Source organism: Aulonocara sp. 'chitande type north' Nkhata Bay, linkage group LG6 (genome assembly GCF_057382095.1).
Source record: "Aulonocara sp. 'chitande type north' Nkhata Bay isolate Kocher_YH1m ecotype deep benthic linkage group LG6, A_spYH_male_GT1.1, whole genome shotgun sequence".
NCBI classification, from domain to species: domain Eukaryota; kingdom Metazoa; phylum Chordata; class Actinopteri; order Cichliformes; family Cichlidae; genus Aulonocara; species Aulonocara sp. 'chitande type north' Nkhata Bay.
In genome coordinates this window covers 5,012,070-5,036,028 of record NC_141349.1, presented here as the reverse complement: position 1 = coordinate 5,036,028, position 23,959 = coordinate 5,012,070, and the positions used below count along the sequence as shown (strand labels likewise).

General features: G+C 42.3%; 1 protein-coding gene across 1 annotated transcript in view; it reads left to right on the top strand.

The window, feature by feature from the left end:
* The window catches only part of LOC147327103 (voltage-gated delayed rectifier potassium channel KCNH1-like), a 106,411-nt gene that overhangs the window by 48,787 nt on the left and 33,665 nt on the right, over positions 1–23,959 (top strand). Inside the window, exon 9 of the mRNA XM_086294714.1 lies at positions 84–336. Within this exon, the coding sequence (XP_086150840.1) occupies positions 84–336 (253 nt within the window). The remainder of the gene's footprint in view (positions 1–83; positions 337–23,959) is intronic.

Sequence of the window (23,959 nt, the reverse complement as noted above, 5' to 3'; positions counted from 1 at the left end):
ATATAACTACTGATGACATTTTAGCAATGATCATTATTTATCTGGCTCTGTGTGACGTCACCTTGGTCTAACTCTGTTTGCAGGTGCTGCAGATTTGTCCAAAGGACATGCGAGCAGACATCTGTGTCCACCTCAACAGGAAGGTGTTTAAGGAACACCCAGCATTTCGCCTGGCCAGTGATGGCTGCCTGCGGGCTCTGGCCATGGAGTTTCAGACCATCCACAGTGCCCCTGGTGACCTTATCTATCATGCTGGAGAGAGCGTGGACAGCCTTTGCTTCGTCGTGTCAGGATCGCTGGAGGTCATCCAGGACGATGAGGTGGTGGCCATTTTAGGTGAGGGTCTTCAGTTAGAGAATAAGGCTAAGATTGTTAAAAAATGAAGCTTTAGTCTTTTTAAAAGACAGTGTGACAGTGGGAAGGAAAAACTTGCTTTTAAGCAGGAAGAAACCTGTAGCAGAACCCAGCTCATGAAGGGGCAGCCATCTGCCGCAACCATAGGGGATGAGAGTGGGGAAGACCGGACAAAAGACATGCTGTGGAAGAGAGGCAGCAATTAATGGTATCTAAGTAGCCTAGAGCTACTGCAGCATAACTAAGGGAGGATTCATGTTCACCTGATCTAGTCCTAACTTTATGATTTGTCAAAAATAGCTCTCCATTTCTAGTTCTCATCCCCTACTCTTTCTGCAGTATTTTGGATCAACGGAAGGCTTTTAAAGGAGTCTTTAGGACAGCCTGATAATCAGGGGCGGAGCGTGGGGGTGGCTTACTGGGCTTAAGCCCGGGTTGTTTTGTCAGAAGCCCGGGGTCTTTTGGAGTGTAATTTTTTCATAGTTAGATGCCTGGCTGACAACTGTATAAAACAAAAAGTACACACGATATTCGAAGCACATAGTGCACACTGTGGGAATTTACGACTGTGCGTGAATCCCCCCTGATATTGGTATGATCCGAGCTCAGGCACTAAGTGACTGAGCGAGGGGGCGGGGCAGCTGCTGCCTGTGTGCGCTGTTGGAGAAACGGAGCCAGCCATACTAAGGAGAGCTTAAGTTTGACCAGTTACCAAAGAAAATCATTCATACCGTACAAATAATGTAAATATGACGGTGCATCACGAAAGATTGATATCAAACTGATCACTTGACCAATATTACGTTACTCGCTCTTCAAGTGAATCAACAAATGGCGAAATGAAAAGCCGAACAAATGCTATTTTTTAGAGTCTTAGCTTACGTGTGTTTATTTCATATTTTCAGTTCTTACCCTCCCCGACTAAATCGGTTTCAGTTATGTACTGAAATATAAGAATGGACATTAGAGGCTTCTTTCAAAGAAAAAACTCAGGTAAATGTTATCTTATATATTATGCTTTGTATGTTGTTCAGTATATTTCTATGCAAAACAAGAGGGATTTCAGTACACAGCAGGATATTCACATTTGTAACCAGATATTTACATACACTTTAGGGAGAAAACATAAAACATTTTTACTGTACAACATCAATTTAGAGTAAACTTTTGTTTTAGATAAATATTGAAATATCTTTTGAATTAGTTAAATGTCAGAATAAAGAGAGACAGAGCTGTCTATTTTTTATCACTTTGATCAAATTTAGGAGTACATATACATTAAGTTTATTGTTAATTAGTAAGAAACTCCAGACGATTCCATTCTGAGCTGAAGAAGCTTCTGATAGGTTAGTAGAGTCCATGTGAGTAAACTGGTGGCACAGCTGTGGATGCATATAAGGCAAAACACAGAGCCTGTTTTTTTGAAATGGGAAAATCAAGAGATGTCAACCAAAACACCAGGAAAAGAACTGTGGAGCTCCATAAGTGTGGCTCAGTTTGAATACAATTTGGTGCCATTTGCAATTAAGAAATACAGATAGTTTCTCTCTTTACTCTTAAAGTTAACAAATATGTTTTTTATATTTATCAATCTAAAAAAATAAACATTTAGTCCGATTTGATGTTACAATTAAAAAGTGTTTGTGTTTTGATCTGAACAGTACATAAATATGTGGTTTCAACTGTATATTTGATGATTGTCAGCACAAAGAGGGAGAGAGAGGAACAGAGAGGGAGATGGAGAATGAGGACAGAACAGAGATGAACAAGAGCAGGTGAGACACACATGTTAGTCAAATGGTCATTTGCCAAAAGTATCACCGTATCATAGGTCCTCATGTATCTCGTACCTAGTGTTTCTTTTTAGGTTTGCTATTTTTCAAATTCTATATTTATTAAGTTATGCAGGCTTGTTCGCACAACAAGGCTAAATAATTATATAAACTTTTCTCAATCTAAATATTGTACTTTGGTGGAATTAAAAAATAAGTGTAGTGCAGGTCTATGATGATTTTTAGTGCTACTATCATCTAGTTCTGATTCTGGTTCTGTCTTGGTTAAGTCCTCAGTAGTCCTGATTTTGAACTGTTGTAGTCCTGTTTTAATTCCGGATCAGTTCTGGGTCTGGTTGAATTGGGGTTTAGTCCCTGTGTCTTGATACAGCCCCGACTTTGTTCTGCCTTGCTGCTTAATTAAAAAACTAGTTTAAGATGTCCTGCACATGTGATATATATTTTTCCCTATATGAAGTCATTCTTTTTTGAACAAAACTCAAAACAGAGCCTATTAATCTTTCAGTCATTTCTAACCCCCCCCCCCCAAAAAAAAAAAAATAAAAAAAAAAAATACCACATGCATACTACCCTTTAGGGCTAAGCCCCGGGTGTTTCAAATGTCTGGCTCCGCCTCTGCTGATAATAATGAATTCCAGTAGTCAAGAAGTCTAACCTTGCCTGACCTCGTTTTTCAGGATCACCCTGAGAAAAGATGTTTCTAATTTAGAAACATTGTGTATATGAAAGAAAGGAATCCTACATGTTAATTTAATATGCAAATTGCAGGTCATATCCTGTTCAAAAATTCAAAGATATTTAGGAGTTTTAGTTTTATATGAATTTAGAAGCATTAGAGATCATCCAGGCCTTTGTGTCTTAAGGCAGTCCTATAGTTGAACTAATTGATGTGTATCATCTGGTTTGTGGCTAGATAAAGCTGGGTACCTGCATAGGAGTGAAAATGTATGCTATGCCTTTTATTGATATTGAACAGAATTGATCCTAGCACAGATAGGAAAAAACTCCATTCCTCTTCAGATGATAAGTTAGCTGTTTTACCACTACTCTTTCACAATTTTTTTAGATAAAAGGAAGGTTGGAAGTTGGCCTATAATTAGGCAAATGAGCTAATTATAGGCTAATTTGTGAGCTAATTATATTACACCTTCCCCATTGCCGAGTAACTAATTTGTACATTTCTTATAGCCCATTTGTTGAAACAAAAATGATTTATTGTCCATTGTACGCTCTCATAGTAGTGCTATTAACCCTCCACACTATGTGGACCAAATATAAATAACAGATCAATGGTGTCTTTCAAACGCTATTGCTTCTAGTTAGACACACACACTTGGCAGATTATTTGTTACTTTCTGCATGATGAGAACGAAGGCTGTCTAAAATTGATTAGTTCTGGTGGGTTGCCACGTGGCCAGCGGCTGAGTTGAATCAGTTCAGGTGGGCAGCCCCATGGCCAGCAGCTGAGATGAATCAGTTCAGTAGGACTGCACCGTTGCCAGCAGCTGAGATGAATCAGTTCAGTCGGGCAGCCCCATGGCCAACAGCAGCGCTAGAGCCAATCCAGAGGACGGCCCGCATAGAAAATGGCAGTGACACAGGGCAAGCTGTGAATGGAGGCTGTTGGGCAGCTTGGCAGGTGGCTGGCATGCAGGACCAGACGAGGTGGATCCTGCAGGCGATGGCGTGGGAGCTGCGGGTAGAGGAGCTGCAGGTGACGATGTGGGAGTCGCGGGTGGAGGAGCTACAGGCGATGGCATGGGAGCTGTGGGTGGTGGAGATGAAGCAGGACCAGCAGGTGCGGAAACGTCTGGCAGCGGAGACGAAGCAGGGACAAACTGAACTGAAATACACATGCGGAATTGACAACTACAATGACAAGACAAGGAACTGAGGGAAACTGAGGACTTAAATACACAGGCTAATGATGATGGTGATAAGAGAGTGTTGAGTACACAGCTGAACTTAATGTAACTAATCACAACAGGACGTGGAACTAGACATAATGCACATAGTCAGAAGGTTACCACACTAAGACAGGAAACACATGGACTATAAACAGTGAACATAAACAAACTGAAAACACTGGATCAACAACCCAGGAACCCTGAAACATACATTTTAGAGTCAAATGTTCATCTACCACTATTATTACTATTCATCTACCACTAGAATATAGAAAAAGGTCACACATCAGCTGTCCAAACCTTGTGATGTACTGCTGACCAAAAAGAGCACAAAGTTTCATTTCACATTTACCCAAAAAACATCTTGATTAGTCTTTTGGGAAAATATTCTTTGGACTGATGAGAAAATCTGTCTGTGTAATACACTATCACAACTCCTTTTTCCTTTCCGGCATGGCCACTACTGAAATAGGGAAGGCATGATTAGAAGATGCTCACCGGCTGCGAAAGCCAGTCTCCCCTGCCACCCACTGCACATGCTCCACCCAGGTCTCACTGTGGATGACAACATCATCTAGGTAGAAGCAGTATATGTAGCTTGTGGACACAGCATGCGGTCCATGAGGCGCTGGGGATCTGACACAAGCCAAACCGAAGAAGCATTGTAACAAAAAGTGAGCAGTGCCTAACCAGTCCAGGAGCTCGTCGACCCGTGGCATCAAACTGTGAGATCTCATTCACCTTGAGATATTCAACACAGAACCATATAGCCCCATCTTTCTTTACTCCAAAAACAATGGGGCTACACCACGTGCTGTGTGACTCTTCTATTACTCCCAGCTTTAGCATTTCAGCCAACTCCTTTTGAACCATTTGTCTCTTGTGCTCAGGTAACCTGTAAGGTTGTGAACGCAGGGTCACACCAGGCTGTGTTTCAAAGGGGCACTCCATGGGAATCATATGGCTGGGCAGAGGGGAACACATCTACAAACTCCTGTTGCAGTGTAGCAACATCTGCTCTCTGGACCTGTGTGAGATGGTCATCACAATGGAGGAAGATGGGAATGATCGAATTTGGCACCTCTGGCCCCAACTAATCTCTCTCCTTCAGACTCATCAGAGAAGCCTCTCAGCATCTCTCCATGTTTCTAGGAGATTGAGGTGATATACCTGTGTGGCTCCACCTCTGTTTCACCGCACCACCTCATAGTCTACCTCACCCATTTGCCACGTGACCACTAAAGGTCATAACCTCCCCAATGTGTGCAGCTTTGCTCTCAGGTCCAGCGTGTATTGAATCGTATTCTTAGCCAGGCTTGTACCTTCCTCCCAGCTTTCTTTAATCAGGTCCAGCAACCCCACAGCTTTCTGCTGGACAGCAACTCTGGGAGAAAGGGAGAAAATCCTGTGGATGACTGGAGCACCTCCTACACTGTAAACAGGTCTTACCAGCAACCCAATTGCAATCATCCTCATGAATGAACTTCTGAATCATAGGCTTATTCAGAGATGACCTGAAAAAAGTGTGCCTATGCCACAATTTTTGGAGGGCTTTCAGATCTGGAAACACAGAGGGAATGAACAGAGAGTCAGCTGAGGAAGATGAAAACCAGGTAGGCCACGGGTCCAGATGGAATCAGCTCCAGACTATTGAGGGACTGTGCAGATCAACTTTATGAGGCTATCACATACATCTTTAACCTCAGTCTCTGTCTGGAGAGGGTCCCCATTCTGTGGAAGACCTCCTGCGTGGTGCCGGTCCCAAAGACAACGCACCCCAAGGAGCCGAACCACTTCAGACCCTTTGCACTGACTTCACACCTGATGAAGACCACGGAGAGGATCATACTACACCACCTTCGCCCATTAGTCGGGAGAGACCTAGACCCGCTGCAGTTTGCCTACCAGCCGAACATCATCTACCTGCTGCATTGGGCCTTCTCTCATCTGGAGAGCACCAGGTGCACTGTGAGAGTCATGTTTTTTCATTTCTCCCGTGCCTTCAACACAATCCAACCCTCAGTGCTAAGGGGGAAGCTGCAGTGGGTTAGACCCCAGTATGTGAGGCTGCAGGACTGTGTGTCTGAGGTGGTAGTCTGTAGCACCGGGCCCCCACAAGGAACAGTACTCGCCCCTTTCCTCTTCACCCTGCACGCTGCAGATTTCAGTTATAACACGGACACTTGCCATCTCCAGAAGTTCTCAAACGACACCGCCATTGTGGGTCAGGTGTCAAAGGGAAACAAACTGGAATACAGGAGGGGTCATCAATGACTTTGTCAGCTGCTGTGAACAGAACCAACTTTGCATCAATGCCACAGATTGACTTCAGCAAGAAGACAACCCCTATTACACCAGTGAACATCCAGGGTTTCGGCATTGAAACGGTGGAGGAGTATAAATACCTGGTGGTTCACCTCAATAACAAACTGGACTGGTCCATGAACACAAATGCACTCTACAGAAAGGGTCTAAGTTGACTCCACCTGCAACGGTGGCTGAGATCCTTCGGGGTGAACAGAACACTCCTAAGGACGTTTTATGACACTGTGGTGGCGTCTGCCATCTTTTAGGCTGCGGTCTGCTGGAGTGGTGGAATGGCAGAGAGGGGCAGGGGGAAACTCAACAAATTGGTCAAGAGTGCCAGCTCTGTCCTGGACTGGCCGCTGAAGTCCATTGAGCAGGTTGGGGAGGAGAGGATGTTGTCTAAGCTAAGATCCATCATGGACAACACCTCACACTGAGCAGCTCGTTCAGCAGTGTACTTTTACACCCACAGTCTTGGAAGAAGTGCTACTGCAGGTCATTCTTACCAGCAGCTTTTAGACTCTATAACACAGGTTATCTTACTGATCAGCAGTGATGGGAATAATGGTGTTACAAGTAATGGTGTTACTAACGGCGTTACTTTTTTCAGTAACGAGTAATCTAACTAATTACTATTTCTATCGTTACAACGCCATTACAGTTACTAACAAGAAAATGTGGTGCAGTCGCATTACTATTTTTCAACAAACAGACGGCTGAAGCTTTGTTCAGCTTACCTCATCTTATATCAGTTGCACGGAAGTAGCTTACTATGTAAGTAATCTGGGCGCTATAGTTTTAAACAGCTGCTTGCACTCCCGTGGACGGCAATCACTTTCTGGCAAACGATCGCTTTTTGGCACAACACCTGAATATAAGGGGGCAAAACAACCGCATGAGTGCTGCTGTTTGACTGAGGAGGAATAAAGTAGTCATGGTAAGCCAATCACATGACCACTTTAAGATGTCAAAGCAACAAGGTGATATATACCAGTTTTTAAATTGTGTTGATAGGCCACGTAAAACCAGAGTCATGATAAACAATATATATGTGGTGTTTTTCCTTTCCTTTACTTCTTTAAAAAAGTTAGTAACTGATTTACAATATTCTCAAATTAATTAATTAATTAATTACTTGAAAAGTAACTATTGCGTAATGTTTAACCCTCTGGTGTCCAGGGTATAATTGGCCATTTTTAACTACTTTTGATTTTACCTCTACATTTTACCTTTAAAAACTATTTACTTTGCCTTGTTTGGTATCATTCTTTTCAGCACAACCTCACAGGTCTGAATTTACAGTCATGTTTTCATTTTGACATACTCTATTAACACAATTGATCTAAAAATCAGACAAAAAACATAAAATCCGAGTAGAAAAAGTTATATTTTTATTGTAACAACCACAAACATGTTTAATGAATCATATTTCATAACTTTAAATGCAATTATAAATTGTCGATTTTAAAATCCTATGCACAAGTTTTGCAAACAACAAAGTTATTTGCAGCTATTTACCTTTTACCCTTTTTCAAATAACCATTTCAAACTATTTACATAACAATCAGCTGTTCTGCATTCAATAAGATGCCACACAAATTATTTGTGCCACTCCAAAAAAAAAAATTTCTGTCCACTATAAAGGAGAACATCACAGCCTGATACCTGCAGGTCTGACAGCAGCAGGTGTATCACTCCTGTTTCTACCTGGAGACCGCAGTCGCCTCTAGGGATGGGTATCGTTTAGGTTTTATCCGATACCGGTGCCAAACCGGTATTTTTGAAACGGTGCCGGTGCTTAAACGGTGCTCGAACCGGTGCTTAAAGAATGGAGAACACAAAATTGGTCCAAAAACCTCTCATGTTCAGCTGTTGTTTTTTTTTGTAAAAAGATAACAATGTTAGCCTTTTCTGCAGCTATGGGGCATATATGGTATCACTCTTGGCTGGAAGCAGTGCTTAATCAATGGAAAAAACACAAACTTTGTCCAAAAACCTCTCATGTTTAACTGTTTTCCACTTCTTCTTTGGTCATTTTAGCCTTTTTGGCCAGGGTGAAGGGAGTATCTGCCATCAAACAAGAAGACAGCCGCATGTAGCTATGATGATGTTTGCTAGTTCACCTGACATGCATTAATGTAATAACGTGGTTAGCCTACTCAACGTAAATTACACACGAACAACATTAAGCTACTCCCGCAGAGAAGAACGGCTGCTGCTGCATCATCATCCGTCATCATTTCTGCTACACTGGCAGGGCTAGGGGCCAGGACTCTCCTCTTCGGGTTTTTGGGGATGTTGCTAACTCTGGGTCCGATAACAGGCACCACACCCGCAGTAGATGCGCTCGGTGTGAGGTCTCGCAGCAAGCTGTCAAATACGGCGCATTTCTGGGCTTTTAAAAAAAACGCTATGCGTCGCCAGGTGTTTCATCGGATTTGAGGTGTTACCTCCTTTGACAGTATCACAGTATCAGCTTAAAGCACTTGTTGCAGGCTGCTGAGTTTGCATATTTTGCTGTGAAGTACAGCCAGACTTTTGACCGCTTCGCCTTGGGCATTTTTAATCTGTAGCTCTGCTCTAAAAGAACTTACGTACCTGGACCCGCCTACTATCCTCGGAAACGTAAAATGATTGGCTAGAAGTGTATCACAGCTCAGGAAAAAAAAGCACCGAAATAAAGCACCGAAATGTGCGCTGCTTTTCGGTCTGGTTACTACCGTTTATGTCGGTACCCATCCCTAGTCGCCTCATTGTTCTGACACACAACACAAAACTATCCACAACACTACACATTAACTACACACTCCAAACACGCTAAACGTCACAAATCTCTCACATTTCAAAACTCGCTCGCTCTCTTTTTGTGCTGTCTGTCTGTCTTTCTCTCTCTCTCTCTCTCGCCGTCACTCCTAAAACTTCCCCCTCTCCCTAAACAACCAAATGTCATGTTGCCATATCATTTTTGATTGGTCGACATTGTACATTTTTCCACCAACACGAACAGGCTGTTTTTTGTTTTGTTTTTTTTATTTTTTGGTCATAAGCAGAGAGTGCTTGCTAGTGCTGTCCTTAAACAGTAAATGTGACGAAACTATTGAGGAAAAAACTCAAATAGGGGGTCCACAACACTCTTATGGACACTCCCAACAGGGCTTAAAAATCTGTGACTCTGTACCAATTGCTCTTAGAACTGAAGAAGCTTCTCAGGTGAGAGGTGAAACGCCTTCAAGAAACTTATAGAAGTCCAGATACTTTTCTTTCCAAGCTCCTTAGACTACAATGACCTGGATGACCGAGGACCTTCACAGACAGACCATAGAATTCTTTTTTTAGAGTTTTAGAATTCAGTAGAATTCACAAAGGAACTTACAGCTGTAGTTGTTATATTTACTGGGGAAATGAGTAAGGAGGACAAGGGAGGGATTTGAGGCAGGTTTCTAAGGTGTCAGGAATTGGCATCACCATATTAAAGTAGCTGCTACACAGAATGTGCACAAGTAATTTGTTAGTAAAGTAGCTGTAAAATTTGCATACTATAATTATAATAGTCTATTTATAGGTTATCAAAAGGCTTATCTGGGCATACAAGAGTTGTACCATGTATTTGTTGTGCCATCCCTTTTTTGCCATCATAAGGAGAATGAGTAAAGGAAAAAAGTTAGATGAATTGTCTTTTGGGCAACATCAGGGCTTCTCCTCCTGGGTATCCTGACTCTTGGCCCGTAAATCTGTGTTAAGAGATGAAGTTAGTTTGGTTTTCATGTTAATTCTGTGGTCTAATTTCCATATTCTGTTTGACTCCTGGCTCTGCCCCATGATCCACCCTATAACTGGCAGAAAAATAGAATCTTTGAGTCAATATAAGCTCAGCTCTCTATACAACCTGCCTCGCTCACAAACTCATGCATGCAACCTGGAGCACACAGGGAAACCAAATCACCAACCTTTCGGTTAGTAGGTGATCTGCTCTGCCACCTGAGCATCCCCTCATGCTATGGTGATCTGTGACCACTGCTATCCTGCTTTATATTTTGGGTTGCATGATGCTGAATCATCCACAAAGACCCTCAGAGTTAGCCAGTGGCACGTCCTATGGGTCAGCTCTGAATGCCCAGATTCCAGAAAAGGCTCCTATAAAATCATATGGGAGAAGCAATGACCTTTAACTGTGATATTTTTTAATAAATACAAAGTGATACCATAACCAACATGCAGCTAGTAAATACATGTTTTTTTTACAGGAATCAGTGACACAGAATATAATGTGGGAGCTAAAGGGTTGAGTCTGAATGGCCCACAAGCTCATGTGAACCTACAATGTCTTTTGACCGTCTGTTCTCTGTCATTCCCCCTGCTCCTACAGCAAAAGGGTAATTCAAACTAGGTGGAGTCTGTAGTTTTAAATCAGTAAAAGTTTTGTCTGGGTGTCATCAGTCCGCTGTAATCTGTCATGTCCAGTCAGTCCCCTCCCATGTATCATTGCTGATATTGGAGCATCTCATGACATCATGTCAAAAAATAAATAAATGAAATTCATTTATAAAATAAAATAAATTCCTTGTGATTTTGGAATGAGTTGGATCGCTGCAATCCTTTTTACCCACAAGGACATTCCATCTGATGTGTGATCCAAAGCCCATTTTAATTTGGAGAGGCGTACTTTGTGACTGTTGTCAGTGAGGTATTTTACAACACTTTAGTTTCAATCTTGCAGGCCGGCTTAAAAGGAGAACACTATTAAATCATCAATGTATAAAAAAATTTAGACCCCCCTCCTAAGAGATGAAACTCTACATGTTTTCTTTAAGTGCACTGTTATCAGTGTAGGGAATAACGCGTTATTAAGTAACGCTTTACAGTAACTACGTTATTATTGTGGTAACGAGCACGGTAACTAGTTATTATGCCAAAATCAAGAATGTGTTAATCGTTACTGGGATTTAGATAGGGTTGTTATTTGTTACTTCGTGTGTTGCATTCGACTTACCTCGGAAATCAGAACACGGACCTGGGAATGATGTCACACTCGAGTAAATGGCATTCTGGTTAGCCTCGTCAGAGAAGTCGGGATTCCAATATGGCAATGCCCTTGAAAATGGTTGTTTTGCTAGCCCTCTACAAAAAGAAATTACTACTAAACACATATGCAGCTATAGCTGGACTCGGTGGGCAGATGGAGATTTTTCGTTTCGTTTCGTTTTTTTTCGTAACGGTATAAACAATGAAAGGTGGTGGATTGGCCAGATGCTGGCAGATGTGTAAAAAATAACTCAACTGTTTGGTGGTGACATGGCGGAGCTTCCACAGATTCAGTTACATTAGCAAGTGGTGGAGGCCAGCAGGTGGATGAGAGAAAGGTGAGACAGGAGAAGGAGAGACCTGGGGCGGCCAGCGGTAAAAGGTATCAGGGGAACTGAACTTCAGGTAAGAAGTTATGACCTGGGTCAGATATAAACCAAGTTTAGGTGTAGTTTATTTTTGTTGTGCTAACTTTTTACAGTATGTTACAATAACTCGTACTGTGTACTAGCTAGAATGACGGAGTTTCTATACAGCTGGGCGGGTGCTATGATGTTACTGATAGTGAACTTTATTTTATTCATAAGGTTAGTTAGTAGAGTTGCCAACCGTCCCATAAAAAATGGAATAACCCGGTATTCAGAGAAAATATTACGCCTTTCGTATTGAGCTGAAAAGGAACGTGATTTGCCCCGTACGCTAGAATGAAAACAAGACACAAAGCTGGAGTTATCCTGTACGCTGTACAGCTGCTTCTTCTTCTCTCATTCTGTCCCCTCCCTCTCCTGTTGCTACTTCAATCATGAAACTGATCAAGAATCAGGTGATCGGCTTTTCTGTCACAAGTCCAGTCTCTCTTGTTTGTTTATCACCCATTTTGAACCAGAAAGAGGAACCCGATGTTGTGCTAAATAACAGCAGCACATTTAAGCTTGATCAGCTGTCGTTAGAATTTATTTAATATTACTTTCTAGTATCAGCTGATGTTTGCTGGAGCCACAGCTGTAAAAGCCGCTGGTCATGATGTCGGTTTGGATATGTGGTGAGAGGGAAACATGAAGATGAAACCAGGAGATGTCCTTACTGAATCATCAGAGCTGAACAGGTGATGGAGAAACAGGTTTACCTTTGAGGTGACATGAATGAGTTGAAGGGAAGTTATGAACTGTTTCTGAGAGACAAATAACACCAGGATCCTTTTCTAAGTAGCTGACAGCTGGTAACTGTGCAGGGGCGGGTCTAGCAAAGTTTTGTCAGGGGGGCCAGGTAGAGCATTAACAGGAAAAGGGGGGCACAAACAAAATACCCTTCTTTCTTATTCTCATTTAAAATGTCTAGCTTTTAGCGAATAATTATCCGAATCTTACAACCAATGTTTTCATCTGATGTAAAATGTAGAGAAATCCATTATTGTACATAGTAATTTATATTCCAGGGTCCCATCATAATTTCCTCAGAAGTAAGTACTGTATATGATGCCAGTATTTCCCACATTTTCTAGATTCTGTACCAGTACTGTGTAGGGATGGGTATCGTTTAGGTTTTATCCGATACCAGTACCAAACCGGTACTTTTGAAATGGTGCCGGTGCTTAAACAGTGCTCGAACCGGTGCTTAAACAAAAGAGCACTTAGCACTTTTAACAAAATGCTATACGTCGCCAGGTGTTTCATCAGATTTGAGGTGTTACCTCCTTTGCACAGTATCACCTTAAAGCACTTGTTGCTGCTGAGTTTGCATCTTTTGCTGTGAAGTACAGCCAGACTTTGACCGCTTCGCTTTGGGCATTTTTAATCTGTAGCTCTGCTCTAAAAGAACGTACGTACCTGGGCACGCCTACTATCCTCGGAAACGTAAAATGATTGGCTAGAATCCAAAGTGTATCACAGCTCAGGAAAAAAAAGCACCGAAATAAAGCACCGAAATGTGTGCCGCTTTTCGGTCTGGTTACTACCGTTTATGTCAGAACCGGAGCCATAATGGCACCGGATACCGGTACCCATCCCTAGTACTGTGTGTAAAATACCATCAAAAAGTCAATTAAGTTTTATTTTGATTTTTTTCTTTCTATTTATTTCTCACCTGTCTTTCTGTCTCCTTTCACTTTTTAACGGTTGCCATGTTAGAAAAAATATTTTGCCTGCCATGCGGTTTATTGATGTGGTAAATAAATAGTTAATGAAAATATCACTAAATCTGTCATTTATTATTTTTAATATTCAGTAACGATCATGTCTCACCTGTAGTCTTCTCTGTCTTAATGTCAGGTTTCCACTATGTGTTGTAGATAGTTCAGGAGGTTAACTCGACCAAGCAGTCTTCGGGTTTCAGCTAAGTACTGTTTCGAATACCAGAATAGGGAGAATGGTGTAGGTTTAAGTTTATTAGACTGATACATATATACCAACAAGACAGTGTACATCACTGTCACAACAGTGTTTGTTTTCATTCAAAGGCCTCTTTGGTTCTTCCTATAATGCCTGGTGGGCCAGTCTCTAGTCAAAATGCCTGGGCCGATTTTTTTGTCCCAGTCCAGTACTGTATGGCTCTATATACATGCTTAATGTTGGAGTACGCATGATCTAGGGTGTTCTCTCCCTGTTGGGACATTTGACATGCTGATAGAATTTTGGGAGTACAGTTTTCTTGTCGACCTTATTAAAATCACCTGCAACAATGTGAACACTATCAGGCACCATCAGGGCCTGCTGTTGTTTGTTAGTGGTGTTCAGCAGGATGGGCAAGCGCCATGTTTACACTGGCGTCGGGTGGAATGTACAAAGCCGTGATGATCGCTACTGTCAGTTCTCTTGTTAGAAAAAAAGTCTGGCATCTTTTAGATATGTACACGAGGTTTGGGGATCAGTTTATGTCTATAATTGTCCCATTGTTGCACCAGCTTTCATACAAATAAATACAGACGCACTCTGGTCTGCTCTTACCGGAGTCCTTTGTCCTGCCCCAGCAGACCAAAGTGCGTCCTGCTAGCTGCACGCTAGCATCGGGTATTCCGGATTAAGCCAGGGTTCGATGATGAACAAGGCAGAGCAGTCATGGACATAGCAATTTCCCACTAGTTGCAATTTCAGGTCATTCATTTTATGCACAAGGGATCTGGCATTGAATAGATATAGGCTCGGAAGAGGTGGCTTGTGTGGTTGATTCCTAAGCATGACACCGGACCTGCAGCCCTGCTTTTGTTTCCTCTCCCTCCTCCGTCTCCTCTCCCTTCTCTGTCTATGCTTATGCTAAGGCATGCATTGCAGTATTCAAAATTATTGCATTAATAAAATTGTTTTGTTGTTGTTGTTTGTTTGATGTTTAAAGGGAGATGCGACTGTAAATTCATTATGTCATGTAATGAATATGAAGCTATTTTGCTTTTCTTAAGTGTTGCAAAAATGAAATGACTGAGCCTCACACAGGAATATCGTTGCGACGTGTTTACTAAACCTTCTGTTTAGTCACATGTACCCAGTGTTGGGTACATGTTGGGTAAGTTATTTGAAAAAAGTAATCAGTAACTAATTACTGATTACTTTCCACAAAAAAGTAATCCCGTTACTTTACTGATTACTTATTTTCAAAAGTAATTAGTTACTTAGTTACTTTTTAAAAACATGATTTACAACCTGAATAGGTAATAAAGCGATAGACCTTTCAGCCCAATTCTACTTTTTCTGCATAATCCATCATATAAAATGTAATCAAATGAAAAAGTCTCTTTTTAAAACTTGTTTTATTAGTTTTAATCTTTTAACTTTTAACTTAAAGACGTTTTCTTCCCACGCAGTGTACAGTGGACGCTAATGTTTTTGTCACTTATTATGGAATCAAACTCAAAGTAAGGTCAGTACTTCCACGCTTTTAAATGCTGCACGGTCATATGATCTCTCGCATTGAAAGTATTAAAGTAGTTTGTGCAAAACTGTGAAGTGAGGACTTAAAGTGGTTTAAGTGACAATGTGTCGAGTCCAGTAGTTGAAGTGAGTGTGTAATGGTATGTGCAGAATGTCAACAGTTCAAAAGCCTGATCGCTTGTGGGTAGAAACTGTCTGTGTCTGCTAGTGCGGGTCTCTATTCACTGCTTCTGGCTTTAATGGCTTACTGATGCTTACTTGGTCTGAAACAGACCAAGAACACAAGAAACAAAAAACAAATAACCTGGAATCCCAAACAGAAACAAAAAAGGTACAGAACCCTGACTCCAGAAGTCCAAAGAACACAGTTTACGATGTGGACATTCAGGGGGTTGACCCGGAGGACGATACCACAAAAGTCCATAAACACCAGGTTCCGGCGGCCGACCTGGAGGTCGACGGCTCAACAGTCCATAACAGAGCAGGTCTGGTGGCCGACCGTGTGGACGGCAACGGCAGCAACGTGGAGCACAGTCTTCTGATTGGAGGTGGCAGTGCTGGAGGTAAACAGTCCAAAAACACCCTGCTTAAGATTCTGAGGAAAACACAAGTCAGGTTGGGACGTTTCACAGTTCATGTTACCATGATTTGAATCCATATTGTCGTCTTCAAGTTTCAACGTGAGTTCATGATCAGCATTTTCAGTTTTCAGTTCATTGAAAATAGGAAAAGCAGGCAAAACGTGATCACACATCTCACACTCAGTCTTTTCATACTTTATTTCATGACCTGTCTCCTCTGAAATATCCTTACTTGCTATGAAAGCATAGGGGCCTTCTTCAAGTAGCTCCTTGGTGAGCAGAGCAGAGTCAGGAAGGGATGCATTAGCCACAGATAACTCAGTCTTTGATGGAACCCCAGGCACATTAAATGACACAGAAGAAAACACTTCCACCCCACTCCCCACACAATTAACATTATGGCCTGTGGAAATCTCTTTCAATCTAAGTGTAGTGTCAGAGGTCCCTACAAGATTACTAGGTTTGTCCATGATCATCTTTGAAACAAATTCTCTTGGCTGTGGCTTGGTTAGAAGAGCATTACTCAGCCTAAAGTTAGCACTGGCTAATTCTGAAACAGTGTCTTTATTTTCACAAACAGAAACACACAAAACAGGGGATTCCCCGGTCAGCTTAGAGGCTGGACAGTCAAACACCTGTTCGGGTGGCGATGACAAGAACACAGGCTGAAACTCTCCAGTGCTGGGATTCACAGTCCATGTGGGTCTTACTCCTTGTTCATAGAAGCCAGATGAACAGACCACACCATTCTCAGTACTAGAGTCAGCCATCTTCACACTATGAGTCTCTTTTAACTTTGACTCTTGAATCTGTAATTCTGAATCTAGTTCAACTTCTAATGTTTCAATGGAGGCTGGTGATGAAAGACTGCATTCACTCACCTCCGGTCGTTGTGCAGTGCGACAGCGACGCGAACGCCGTTTCTTTTTGATGGTAGTTTCGGATGACCCAGACATCGGTGCCTCATGGGCGCCAGGCGGTGTTGCAGAGGCTGGGGTGCTGGGTGCTGACGGAGCGGTAGGTTCCCGGCAGCTCAGGGGACCCCCGAGAGCCAGGCGAGTTCCCAGGAAAATCTCTTCATAGTTAGGAGTGAGCCACGGCTTCTACCAGAGCTCCTCCTCTAGTTGAGCGCATGCAACGAGCTGCCGCTCTTCGAGGTCGAAATCCATGACCTCCACAGCATCCTCAACATCCTGTGACGGCAAAGTAGAAACCGGCGAGCTGAGGGGCGGAGCGGGCGCAGAAGGGTGTGGCGCTGTGGCAAACTTCAGCGTGCCAACTCGCACGCTTACAGCTGGCGGTGGCGAGGCTGCGCAGCCACGGGGCTGTGGTGATGCAGCCCGCGCACCAGGCCACTGATGCTGCCATGGACAGGGTTGGAGGATGTTGCGGAGGTAGTTCAAGATCAGAGGGGGTAGCGCTTCTTATAACTAGGGAAAAGCCTTGACGCTTACCCGCAACCAGTGAAGTAACTTCCTCCCTCTCCTCCACTGGCAACATAACAACTCCACTGCCTGGATTACTTCTCTGCTATTTGTTGCTGGGTCTGTCATGGTCAGGACGTACTGTCATGGCGGGGTGCGCCGGTGTGTTTGTTGGAGGGGACCCAAAAGCAGACACTGGAGGCAAGGAGCTGGTTTGCAAACTGAAGGCGAGCCTTTATTTCGGCTGAAAACATGAAACTATGAAACACCAAGCACAACTATGATAAACTATGACGAACCTATGACTGACCATGATAACAAAAGGTAAAACTATGACTGTGACAGGAACTATGACTGTAACTAGATGACATGAGGGAAATTGGCAGACATCCTAACAATGAACAGTAAGAGACAAAGGAAGTAAATACATTCATGAGGTTATCGGGGGAAGTGGAGACACATGAGGAAACAGCTGACTGGGGTGAACATAATGATGCACAGGAAATGTAAACTAAAACACAACGACATGAAAACTAGACTTTCAAAATAAACAGGAAAACATGACAAGACAGGCATGACAGCATTAACCAGGCAGACCAGAAACATGACACATAAGACACAATAAACAACAATGGGAACTTTAACACATGGGAACACTGCTGACACACATGAACCTAATGACAGGGCAGGGGAAGGGAAACTAAATACAATGAACAAAGAACATACTGGACTCTTTCAAAGTAAAACAGGAAACATGGAGACGTAGACATGACACACAGGGAACCTGATAAACCATGAACTAAACTGCAAACTAAACATGGCTGAATAACTAGATAACTGAAAAGAAACTGTAATACAGATGAAATAACAAAACAACATGAAACTCAGAAACACTGGGTCGCATGACCCAGGACCATGACAGGTTGCCCATAAGTGCTCTGGGATATCATGCAATTCTGGAGGTTCTGGGGTCAACTGGCATGGTTTCACTTGCTGAATATACTTTTATTACTTTTATTTTTATTAGCAGCTAACAGCTCTTACAATACTACTGTCTTGTTGCATGATATGTGACTGGCTACAGGACTTTTTGACTGGCAGGCCCCCAGTCTGTCAGGATCAGCAACAGGACTTCAGCCAGCATTATTACAAACACTGGCGACTCCTGGCAACTCCACAGAGTTGCGTCCTCAGTCCCATCCTCTACACACTGTACACCCATGACTGTCACCTCCAATAGGGAAGTTCGTGGATGGACAACTCCTTCTTCCCCACTGCAATTAGTTTCTTGAACAGCTGACCTATTTTAACAGTAATAATAATTTTTCGCACATCAGGTCATCTTAAATATTAAACCAGCATATTAAGCTCATAGCTCTTTTGCACACAAATCTATTTAACACTTCAATTTTTGTCTCCATTTATTTATTTATACTACAGGGTGGCCATTTAGAAGTCGGCCATCTTGGATACAACTTTTGTTTTTTCAATAGGAAGAGGGCCATGTGACACATCAAGAAAAACAATGGTGTGCTTGGTTTCAACGTAAATTCTTTCGTGAGTTATTTACAAGTTTCTCTTTGTTCACAGCCACTGACATGTCGAAGAGGTTAACACGTGAGGAGCAGATTGAAATTGTGTTGATATCTGGTGAACGCAGTAACCGGGTCATTGCAGCAGATTTCAATGCAAGACACCCTACGAGACCACCCATCTCCCATGCTACAGTTAGCAAACTGCTTGCTAACTTTCGTGAAACTGGTTCAGTGTTGGATTTGCCAAAATGTGGACGCAAGAAAACTGTCACTAATGAAGAAACATCAGTGGCTGTCCTAGCTTCATTCAGCAAGAGCCCACAGTGTAGCACTCGCCGCACGTCACTGGAGAATGACATTAGTTGAACATCCCTTCGGCGGATATTGGCTACTCACAGATGGCACCCTTACAAACTCCAGCTACTGCAGCATCTCAATGAGGATGACCCAGCACAGAATTTGCAGAATGGGCAAAACACAAATTGGAACAGGACCCTCAGTTCACGCAGAAGATTTTGTTCAGTGATGAGGCAAACTTTTATGTGAATGGTGAAGTTAACAAACAAAACACCGCTATTGGTCTGATACTAACCCACATTGGATGGATCCTCCAAGACTGTTGGAACAACAAAAGTGATGGTTTGGTGTGGTATATGGAGTACAACGATAGTTGGTCCATTCTTCATCAATGGAAACCTCAAGGCCACTGGATATTTGAAATTGCTACATGATGATGTGTTTCCCTCTTTATGCACTGAAGCTGGCATGTTCCCTGAGTTCTTCCAGCAAGATGGTGCACCACCACATTATGGGTGCCAGGTCCGAGCATTCCTAGATGAACAGTTTCCTGGAAAGTGGATTGGTCGTCGTGGGCCAGTTGAATGGCCCCCAAGGTCTCCCGATCTGACCCCCTTAGACTTTTATCTTTGGGGTCATCTGAAGGCAATTGTCTATGGTGTGAAGATACGAGATGTGCAGCACCTGAAGCTAGGGATACTGGATGCCTGTGCTGGCATTTCTCCTGCGGTGTTGCTATCAGTGTGTGAAGAATGGGAGAAGAGGGTTGCATTGACAATCCAACACAATGGGCAGCACATTGAACACATTTTATAAGTGGTCAGAAACTTGTAAATAACTCATGAAAGAATAAAGTTACGTTGAAACCAAGCACACCATTGTTTTTCTTGTGACATTACCAATAAGTTTGACGTGTCACATGGCCCTCTTCCTATTGAAAAAACAAAAGTTGTATCCAAGATGGCCGACTTCTAAATGGCCACCATGGTCACCATCCATCTTGACGAGTTTGCCCCCTCACATATACTAATGTGCCACAAACAGGACTTTAACATCACCAACCATTCCCATTTTATTAGGGTGTATCCATATAAATGGCCCACCCTGTATTTCTATTTTATCTGTTCTAGTTCTGTTTGTACATATTAACCCGACATCTGTGTGTGGACAACAGAGAAAGCATTTCGTTGCACAGAGACATGCTTTTCTTTATACACATGACAATAAACACTTTGAATTTAATGCTTAATCATCCAGGTTTTATGTGTTCCCACATTAAAAACAGCCTTCATTATTTCTCAACCCCATGTAGTCCCGAGATATTTTGTCCTCTGCATTTAACCCATTCACTCAGTGAAGCAGTGGGCAGCTACTGATCCAGTACCCGGGAAGCAGTGTGTAGAGACGGTACCTTCCTTGCTCAAGGATACATCAGAGTAGCCGTTCATTGCCTTTGAACCCCTGACCAGTCTACCTACTGTGTTATCTCTGCTCAGGCTATTCCTCCATGTTCTTTTCTCCCTCGTTGTTATCTACTTCCTCCTTCTCACCACTGCTGTCTGCCTCTACCACATCCTGCAGCAGTTCATAGTTGTGACATGTACATTCTCAACTGTCCCATGGGCAGTTTTTCTTCAGCCTTGTGTTATTTTTCAGTCTCTTCCTCTGAACCTTTACTCCTTGTGTGGCAAATCTCGAGTCCTTTCACACACAGTGATATTGCAGATCGACTTGCCAGCTTGTGATTTGGAGGGCATCTCTTTATCCATGATTGTTCATACAAGCTGAAGCTGTGAAATGTTTAGCCAAAAACTGAGCCTGAGTGTAGTTCTAATTATGTTACTGATGTGGGTAGGTGGGTTGATCCAGGTCCAGGTTTACCTGCTACTGACACACTGAGACTTTTAAAAAATAAAATTTTTCATCCTGTTAACACTGTTAACACTCTCCCTCTGATTCTTCTTCTTTTTTTGTCAAAAATAATATTTTACACTGCATTAAATTACTCCCCCCCCCCCCCCTTTTTTTTTTTTTTTCAATCATCTTCTTTTTCACCTTCAGGGCAGTTGGTCCTTTCTCCCCTCACACTCTAATCACAGCTTTACTCCACTTCATACAGTTTAAATTGCAATAATCAATATTTCCTTAAAAGCCAGTCATTTTATTTGGCAAAACACTTCAGCAACTAATCCAATCAGCTAGGCCAGGGGTCAGCAACCTTTAGCGCCATTTGGACCTGGTTTCCACGCAAAAGAAAACACTGGGAGCTGCAAATACTTTTTGACATCTAAAATGAAGATAAAAAAAAACAATATATACAGTGTTACCTTTATGCTTTATGTAAACAACTAAGGTGTGTTGCTTAAATCCATGAAGTGCTACAGAGAAAATTACATTTTATTTATGTAATAACACATTTTGAACTCTTAAAGAAATATAACAAAAGGAAAGACACCCAGCTGAACTAAAATGATCCAGCAAACAAAAGCTGTTGTGAGCCGCCACCCTCATATCGCCTTTGGGTTTTTGGAGCCTTGACCCGACTTTTAAAAAAATAATTGGGGAAAAAAAGCACTAAGCTGCTGAAAAATGAAAAATAGATATTTGCAAAATTCTGCCTAAATATGTATTTTACCTGGTTAATGTGTGTGGCGGGGCGTGGTCTGCAGCGCCGCTACAGGGGAGGCGGACGCACCTGAGCGGCACCTGCAATCGCGCCTCGCTGCCTTAACGTCTGCGCTCTCTCTGCTGTTGTGTTGGTGTGTGTCGGGCTGTGCGCTTTAACACCGGCTGTATGCGTACAGCAACCGTGTGTGAAAAGTGGTCAATAGAGAGATGCTGAAAAGCATGTTCATGCAAACATCGTCGGGTCTGCCGTGATATGTTTACAACGGGACTTCTGCTCCTGAACCTCTGCGCACAGCGTCTGCAAATCGGGGCTGTACGAAGTCACTTTCATCTTTACGCAGGACTGTAAGCTGTCATCTGTGAGGTGTGAGCGTGTTTGTTTTTAACATAGTTCACGGTGGAGCTGCTGACATAATGTGGATCCGAAGATCTAGAATTGTCTTACCTGGGGTTGAAAGTCTCGATAAATGCACGGCGTTTCGCAGGGTATATCGGCTTCCGCAAGTGTGACGCTTATTTTGAGCGATCAAAAAAAAAATAGAATATAATTTTATATTTATATTTCAATATCACAATAATCTTCCAATTTAGAACTACAAGTTAAAAAATAACTAACATAAATAAAATACACTTCAGCTAATTACTTAAAAAAAATGTATTTTCCCAAACCACCACTAAGAGGACTAAAGATAAAGAGCCGCATGCGACTCCGGAGCTAGGCACTGCTTCAGTTTCCACAGCCAGACAGTTTGTTGACACTGTGCAGTGTCTGCTGTCTTCTGCCTTAGCTGAGACACCGTTAATATCTACCAGCAACTTTAAATCTCCACACAATATCACATTCCAGGCTTCAGTTGATCTCACACATGCTTACAGATACAGTTGTTGTCTAAGTAACCTAAGAATTTGCATGGGTCAGCACCCAGGTTGCTGTAAAAACGGGATATTAAACCCTTCTTAAGCTGATGGTTTATTGCTATGTCCTCTAATGAGTTTAGAGTAGGCAATGTTAGGGATTTTTGAGTTTTTGAAATGAAGCTTCTGATTTGAAGAAATTTGAAAAAATGTTTGGTTGGAATACCAAATTTCTGTGTCAAGCCATTAAAACATAGTAGGGTGTCCTTGTCAAATAGGTCTGCAACTTTGCACAGGTCTCTGACGGCCCACATTTTAAAGCCCAAATCTTTCCAACCGGATTTAAAGGCCCTATTGCCCCAGATAGGTGAGAATTGGGATAGTGCAGGTGTTTCATCTTTAAACTTGAGTGCGTCGAACCAGACACGGATGGTATTTTTAACAAAGAGGTTTGATGTATCTTTTATCAGATCTTTATACTTTGCGGAGTACAGTTAAGTGCTGAGCGGTAAGGGGGTAGTGCTTGTCCTTTCTAAAGTTACCCAGGGTAAGGTTGTCGTTGAAAACCAGCATGAGGCCGCAGAAAGCTGGGCAGCCCAGTAGTGCCGTTTGAGGTTTGGAACACACAGACCTCCCCTGTCATACGGGAGATATAGTAGCGAAAGGCGCAGTCTGGCTCGTCTATTATTCCAAATGAATTTAATGAATATTGTTTTTGCCTTTGTGAAGAAGTCATCTGGAGGGCTGAGAGGAATGACTTGGAAGAGATATAGAAATTTTGGAAGAACGTTCATCTTGAGAATATTTCCGCGTCCAATCAGAGATTGGCAGCATAGACCATCTATTGATTAAGTCAACAAGAGAGTTGATTGTAGGAGAGTAATTTGCATGTACCAAATCATTAATTTTTGAAGTGATTTTTATACCTAGATTGGTAAGACTGTCTCTGGCAACTTGAAACATTGTTTGAATAGGTGGTTTAATTCTTTCAGAATGTTTAAAGAAGAGGATGGCCGACTTGGATTTATTAATTTTATAACCGGAAATATTGCCAAAGGAGTTAATTGTTTTGATTAGGTGGGGAATTGAGCTCTTTAATTTGGACAGCATTAAGATAATGTCGTCCGCGAATAATCCAATTTTGGACTCAATATTATTTGTTCTAATGCCAGAGATATTTTGATTGCTCCTTATCGCAATAACCAATGGTTCAATTGCTAGGACGAAAAGAAGAGGCGAAAGGGGGCAGCCTTGACGTGTACCTCTACCTAGATAGAATGGTCTAGATATGATGTTGTTAGTTCTAACTGAGGCTATAGGTTTATTATATAATATTTTGACCCAGGTCATGAAGTAACTGCCAAAGCCAAATTGAGGCAGTACCTTATAGAGATAA